Source organism: Pteronotus mesoamericanus, unplaced genomic scaffold (assembly GCF_021234165.1).
Source record: "Pteronotus mesoamericanus isolate MK-2021 breed Mesoamerican mustached bat unplaced genomic scaffold, CSHL_Meso_final contig_20, whole genome shotgun sequence".
NCBI lineage: Eukaryota > Metazoa > Chordata > Mammalia > Chiroptera > Mormoopidae > Pteronotus > Pteronotus mesoamericanus.
This window is the reverse complement of record NW_026555085.1, coordinates 76,376,185-76,384,026: the sequence shown is the minus strand read 5'-3', so window position 1 is coordinate 76,384,026 and position 7,842 is coordinate 76,376,185. Positions and strand designations below refer to the sequence as shown.

Below are 7,842 nucleotides of genomic sequence, written 5' to 3'. Positions count from 1 at the left end.
CTTTTAGATTTTCCCCCGTGTATCACAAATCACATCCAGAAACCCAAACAAAACAATCCCTGAAATGTTTGAGATCTGCTGCTGAATCAGACTGCAGGACAAGACGAGGAGACAGAGCTAAGTGGACAGCCTGCTCTCCTTCTCTCTTCTCAGGAAGCGCTGCTCTCTTAGAGGTCCTAAGCCATGCGCACTCAGGTTGTGAGTCAATAAAAGCCAGCCGTAACACTATAACAATAATAATAACATAAATAAAAATAGGCTCTGGTTAGAGGGAGAGGATTCGTTTACTGCCGCCTGCTGAGGTACATTTGACCACCGAGAGCAGGAAAGCTATTAGCATCCTGCAGTAATGGGTGTAGTGGTTTCCAAACAAGATATTTTCATGATGGACACAATGTGGACTCAGCAAAGTTTCTCCTTCAAGAAAAATATAGCTTCTATTTCAAAGAGCTCTGATTAGGCTTAATACCATTAGGAAACCATCAAGGATTTGTGTTGTTGTTACTGCTTTTAACTATCAGTTACTTTCTAAACCAAAAATTGTGGGTAGTTAACTTGACCGACAGTCAAGGTTTAGGAATGCAGGAGCAAATCCAAGGTACAGGCGAGCCTCAGATGTGGACAGGCCTCGGGGAGTTTGGAAGCTTTTTAGGTTGTCAGGTCCTAGCTTTCTCATCACCACCATTATCATTGTTATGACTTACTTGTCTGCCATTTATAAATAAAAATTCATTTCCTTCATCACATTCCCCCTGAAAAGCACTGAACACTACACACATTTAGGAATTCTCAGTAAGCTTTATTAGTGGCATTGTACATCAATTGCAATCAAAAACCAAATTAAACAAATCTACCTAGTGAATAAATTCTCAACCACTATGAACTGCCTCTATTTGGTAGATAGCTGTTTAAAAAGTCAACAATATTAGTTCCCTTTGTAAATTAATTACCAAAAATATAACTGTTTTCAATTTCCATAATACAAATATAAATTAAATAAGGTTCAAAAGACCATATACAACAAAACAGTCTATAAAACAAAGCTAATTTTAAAAGAATTATTCAATTTACTTTGTAGCACTTATTTTGTTATATAAAATTTAAAACAGTATGCGTTTTCTGTATCATACATGAAAGTTCACATCCAGATGTCTTTCTATCAAATTCTTATTCTTTCTCCATTGTCAAAATGTTAATTTTCACTCTTGGCTAGATTTTTCCTCCTTGGCAATTCTTTTTGTTATCCCACTGAAATATTTCTCACGGAAGGAATTATGACCTTGGTAGAGCAGACACTGATCACTTAGCAGATGTGAATACTGGTCCCGATTCTGGTTGGTTGGAAAATACAGAAAACAAAGATGTTTGAGTTAATTTCTTTAGTTAGCTTGCAACCAAGGCAGTCATTTACTTTAAGCCACATCTCACTCTCTGGAGTATACTTTTTTCCCTATTGTTTTTTCACTACCTGAATTAGAAATATATCACCACGTTATATCTGTATCTTGCGTGGGTATCCAAAGCGTTTTCACCTGCTTCACCTCATTTGATCCACACAATCCTCTGCATAGAGAGGACAAACACTTTTTACTGAGAAAACAGAGATGCAGAGAGGACAGATGATTATCCCAGGCAGCACGAGCCGAGATGACCATCTGCTCTTCTGCTTCCTAGTTCAGCACAGTTCAGCACAAACCGACATCAGCTATGACTGTAAGAATTATCAAACAAGGAAGCTTCTATCCCAAAAGTATGTAACAACAAGGTATTGCATTTGTATAATGTCATACAGATAAATCAAACTGCTTAGGAGTACCTCTATATCCAGTTAATAAAATAAACTACACCTGCCAACTTACCACAGCCACTGAAGATACAAGCTAAACAAGCTATTTCCTCACTTTCAGACTGAGAGACAGGTAAGGACTAGTGCTCAGACTGACGTTTGACAAACTGGATGAGGATGTCGTATTTTCAGGCTTAGAAGACTGAGAGACAAACAGTGAAAAATCCACTTCTCATCCAATTCCACTAGCCATCTCAAACCATGAAAAATATCTAATGAGAAATAAAATCTCATTTCCCATGTACTTCTGTAAATTTATGTTCCATTGCATGTGGGTTAATGTGATTTTGAGAACAGGTGTGGAGACACAGTTAGAAAATATGAAGTCTAACCTTTTATCCTGGTTTCAGTATCAAAATGGTATCTACAGACATATTTGGAAAATAACAATCCTGAAAATATTTTCATTTTTCCTTATTCCTGTATGAGATGCATATCTTAATCCTTTCCCTCATAGATAACATTAATAAAAGCCCAGATATACCCAAAATAAAATTATGTTGGCTCATTTGTTTATTAAGAAACTATTTGCCACAGAATTAAATAAAAAACACACATACAAAAATCAAATTATTAAACATGCCCAGAGTTCCTGATTCAAAAAAAAAAAAAAAAAGGGTGGCTACTTACATTTTATGGCACTAAAGGAAAATGTACACTTTTTTGCCCACATTTTTGAGGGGAAAATAAGGGTGTGCATTATACATGGGTAGTGTCTGAAATACCTTGTATCTGTTCTTGTGTTTTGTAATTATTTGTTACATAAAATTTCTTGTACCATAATGTTAAAAAATAAATGCTAAAATTCCTTTGTAATACAAAAAACAAATATCTAAATGTAAGAAAAAATTAAAAAATTAAAACAAAAGATTTTTTTTCCCTGAAAGTTTGGGCCAAAAACATGCGCGCGCATTATACAAAACCAAATATGGTATATTACAGTTCCAAAGTCCTGCAAGCACATAAAAACATGCCAACAGTTACTAACTTCAGGCTACATAATCCCCAAAAGATGAAGGATATAGTTTATCTGGTCAACCTGTAGGTATACAGTTAAAGAGTATCAAAGGAAAGGCAGTATTTACAGGGCATTTATTATAGGCCAAAGCCCATCTTAAATGCTTTATATGCACTATCTAACATAATCAAACCAGCTCTCAGAGATAAGTAGAATATTATCACCATTTAGAGATGAGGAATTTTCTAAGAGTACAGGCCCAAGATAACACAGCTGGTAAATGACAGAGCTAGAATTTGAACACACGTATATTTGACCCTAGAGACTACACTGTTAACTACAACATAATAAGGGTTTCTCCAAAAACACTAACTTTTTCCCGGACTCAAGAAGGAAGAGTATCTCTGGGAAGAATCAGGTGATGGACTAAGAGCATAGAAAGGAACCAAGTGAATCACAAGTGTGATTAACTAAGTTCTAGTAGGTAAGAAGACATATTTCAATGACACAAAATTTTCACACCAGGAAGAGGTTGAAGGAGCATGGGAATGCCTCGGAGAACAGGTGACTTCAGAGGAGAACTCAGTCTTGTCCCCCTCCAGGACTGTAACGGGGACAGGGGCGACAAAGAACAACGCTCCAGCACTCAGCCTCGGCTTCTGCGCATCAGCTTTTATCGGGTCTGACGAGTCTAGAAAATTTGTCCCATTCCTGAACTACGTTAGCTTAATTCCGGAAAAAACTGTTCTTTAGTTGGTTACATTTAAAAGCTAAGTTTAGATGCTGACATCTCTCCTGCCACTTGACTTCTCTTCACAGCTTCCTTCCTCATTCTGCACCTAGCTATCCAAGTCAGCATCCTGGGTCAGATCCCTGCCCCCTTCCTTCTTGTAACAGTCAGTCTTAAACTCTTAGATTCTGCATCCTAAGTATCTCAAGTCCACTTTCCTCTTCGCTGTAACTCCAGTACTACAGTTTAAGCCTTCTCCATTTCTCCTGTTTTTTTACCCAAATGGTCGGTTGCCCTGTCGTCAGTGGTTCCCTCTCTAGTCTATTCTTCATACTGAAACCAAACTGAACTTATTAAATGCAAATCTAGTATGCTAGCATTTCTGGCTAAAATCCAAATGGGTTTAAACTTTTCCCAGTTCCGAAGATTTCTCTTAATGTTTGGCAGGCAGAGTCAGTTGCACAGTAGTGTGTTAAATGTCCTCTCACTCTCCTCTCCTGTACAAGAGGGATCAGCACCCTGTCAGGCAGTAAGTCCTCTCCAGCTTTGCCTTCTGTCCTCTCCTCCCTGAGGACTCCAGGCCATGCCAAAACCACCTCTACTGGAAATGCGGTGTGGCCTGCTTCACGGAATGTGCTGGAACTGTGGTGGTGAGACGGCGGGACAGAAGTGCCCGACTCCCTCACGCAAGCTCAGGAGGCAGAGGCATGACGATGGCCGAGGACAGGCTGGGGACCGACTCGGGCTCGGCTGCCTGCATGCCTAGCAAGCCAAAGCTGCCACTTACGCAGCCCAGTGGAGGAAGCAGGACACATGCCGGGGCATGGTGGACAATGGACTTCCCCCTGGACCAAAGAGAGAGCTTCACGAAATAGCTTTTCTTTGACCAGAAGGGTATTAAGTAGGGCAAACTGCTGGTAAAGAGAGAATTATAAAGATTAGAGTCAGGGACGTGAAATGAACAGAAGGCTGGAAAACCCACAAGTAATGGTGAATATCAATTAATGCCTATCTATAAAACATGTACTACCTATATGACATTCCTTGAACAGTTTAGACCTCCTGATTTCCTCAGAATAAAAGCAAAATAAGCTCCTAATAGACCATGAGTCGAGTTCTACAGGGATCCAGTGGGAGAGGAAAACACACTATTGGAAAAGTTAGAAAGACTATCAACCTTAGAAATGCAACCTCTGTTCCCAGAGAGGAGATAAACATCAGCGTGAGATGTTTATTTCAGTCCTATGCTGGAACGCTGCCTCCTATAAGACTGCCTGCCCCCTAACTGTGAAATAAGACATTTACAACGAAATCTCCTGGAGAACCTCAAAGCTCCAGACCCCTTGTGCATGTGGCCAGGGGTCTGGACAGAGCCATGCTGTTACTATGCAGCGGAAGTCCTGCTTCAGGGGAAGCCAGACACTATAGAGACTCTGGCTTCCATTTTCATCCAAATGGAAAATGGCTCATAAAATATTCCACATGAAACATTCAGCAGATCTATGGTGTAACACATATTATCACATATATACCACACACATCAATATCACATACCTATGAGCAATACACATTTCAAATATACTCTGGTCCATATGAAATATACTATTTGCAGCATTCAGAATTTATGTTACTTCAATGCTGAAGAAAATGGCAAACTTTTTTTTTCTTTTCCTTTCATCCTATCTTTAGTTCAGTTTACTAGAGCTCCCACTTGAGATGATGATATTCGACTCTACATATTTTTCATCACCTTTTCATGCCTCTTCTCTGTTTGCATTCTCTGCCCATCTCAAACAAGAATATCTGCAGATGTCTTTTTCAACTCAGTATCGCGAAGGCCAAAGTGCTTACTTAAAAGGACAAGGGTATCCTTGAGCAACACAACCCTTGGCGTCCTTCAGGGATTCCAACTCAACCAAGTCCCAGTGTTTGATTTCTGGTTTTCCTAACACTTCCAAATCTGTCTACCAGTATATCTATGTGTCGTAAACCTTGAGTTCTACCAATTTTTAGTAAGCAAGAAATACTTCATGAAAAATAGGAACACACAAAGAATTAGGAAATGCCAAGAAAGCAAGCTTTGGCACTGAACGATTACAGACCACCTTTCTCAAATTTCATAACTACTGGCTAAATTTTGGAGCACTGCAGTAGTTAAAGAGATATTAATAAAATATTAGGTTGTTGATTGCACTATTGTTTATCATCTTTTTGTAAAAAGAAATTAAGAGCTTCTCTAGGAAAATCTGTGCTACATAATGGAAATACACAGCTTTCAGACCTATCACTTAACCTTTTAAGACAAACAGCAATTGTAAATATGGCAAGAAATACCCAAGTTCTGATTTGAAAGTAACTCATAAATATTTACATCTATGTATTTTATATAAATCCATTATTAAATTTTCTCCACCTTTTCACAGCAGATTATTATCTAAATTTTACAGATAAGAAAAGAGAAACCGAAGGAGTTTAAATGCTCTGCCACAGGTCACACAACTAGGAAGTAGCACTGGCAGAACTGTAGCCTAGGTCAGACTTCAAAACTCATGCTTTTTCCATCACCCTTCTTTTTTCTCTTTTATTTTTAGTAGAAATTACATCAAAACAATGGTTAAAGAGTTAAACTTTCCACATGGTAGAGTAGTGAGTCCTTCAAAATGGAGTTTGACATTAGAGGACATTTCTCACTGAACGGCAACATTATGGTAGCACATATTTCACATCTAAACTTTTAGACAGAACTCCTTTAACCACTGTCCCACCCAGCCAATTTCCTGTCCTATCAGTACTGCTAATTCTAAACATAAACCACTCGAGGAATTTTAACCCGCTTGCCAAAGAAACCAAAGGAACCCTTTCCAATCGCAGTGAACTTGTATGTGTACACTGCCCTCTGCTGGCAGAAGCAGATTAAAGCCTTCTATACAGTTTTTCCTCATACGGGTAAAGGTAGTTGAAAACAGAGCTGACCTACACGTCTGACTGACTCTCAGGAGCCCTCTCTGGCACTCACTGTTTGAGTCCTGACTACTGTAAACATCTAGAGTCACAGAGCACAAACATGACCAGGATGGCTATATTTCTTCAGAGAGCATGAGCATTTATTTATTCACACCATTTTTAAAAGAATGATGTGGAAATATACAAATACATATTCACCTTGGTGACTCTAAAGTGAATTGTCATCTATGTCCAATCTGGGATTGCAAATTATTCTCTAGAAAGAGTACATAAACTAGACCTTATTTATTTAAGTTATTCTTTATTTTTACAACTAACCCTACATCAAAAGAGAGGATCACAAAACCCCTCAGAAAGGTTATTAAAAGGAAGGTAACCACTTATAACTTAATAACCTAAAGGGAAACAAATTCTCAAGAAAGAAACAAAACTGTACATTTTGTAGTAACATTTGAAACAGACACTTTAAATGGAACTAATGACACTCCAGATTATACCATGAGAAACATATATGTAAGAGTGTTCACCAAATGGAGCATCATAGGTTACTTCATTGAGGACTCCACTTAGGTAAAGCTATCCTAATAATTGCTGCCTTCTTCCCAAAATCTGCCATTCTTTGTTATCATCTCCTACTTAGAGGAACGATGTTATGATTTTCCACAGCATGGTGCTTCAGCCACTTCTTTGGTTTGCTTTTCATGAGAAAAGAGGCCTAGATACCAAAGGATTAGAATGTTTTTGTAACACAATTTTTAAAGCGTGATGTGAGAATAATAAAATTCAGTAAATTTTCAAAGAGAAAACTTTTAGCTAGCTATAATTATATGTTCCTACTCTTCCCTCAAATGGATAATTTACATACTGTTAAATTTGATTTTTTTTTTTTTAATTCTGGGAAGGCCCAAAATAATCAATAAACATTTACTGAATGGTGAGCAAAATAGTCAAGGCCTGCGAATTCAGATCTTATGTACTGGTGGGAGACAGACATTAAACAATATACACCCAACTTGCAACTGTGATTTAACACTGAGAAGAAAAGGGTATCATAAGAATATAAGGAGACACCTAGTTAGATGGAGTGAAGAAAATAGACAAGAAAGGCTTCCCTAAGGACGTGACACTTAGGTGAGGCCTCAAGAATGGATTAAATTCACTCATAGAAGGGGTAAGAAAACATTCTGGGAAGCACAATGAGAGAGGAAACACAAAGGCTTGAGACTAGAAAGAAGTAAGTACATTCTGGGAACTGAAAGCAGACCAGTGTGGCTAACGCTTGGTAAACAAAAGGAAAAGTGGCCTAAAATGCAGGTGGAGAGACAGGCCAGGAGTAGATGGGGT

The 7,842-nt window shown here is 38.3% G+C and overlaps 1 protein-coding gene across 2 annotated transcripts in view; it reads right to left on the bottom strand.

Moving 5' to 3' along the window:
- Window positions 1–866: 866 nt before the first annotated feature.
- TRMT11 (tRNA methyltransferase 11 homolog) overlaps window positions 867–7,842 on the bottom strand; it is a 45,966-nt gene continuing 38,990 nt past the window's right edge. For both annotated transcript variants that reach the window (XM_054569928.1, XM_054569929.1), the window contains one exon: window positions 867–1,331. In XM_054569928.1, the coding sequence (XP_054425903.1) occupies window positions 1,200–1,331 (132 nt within the window). In that variant the 3' untranslated portion in view covers window positions 867–1,199. The remainder of the gene's footprint in view (window positions 1,332–7,842) is intronic.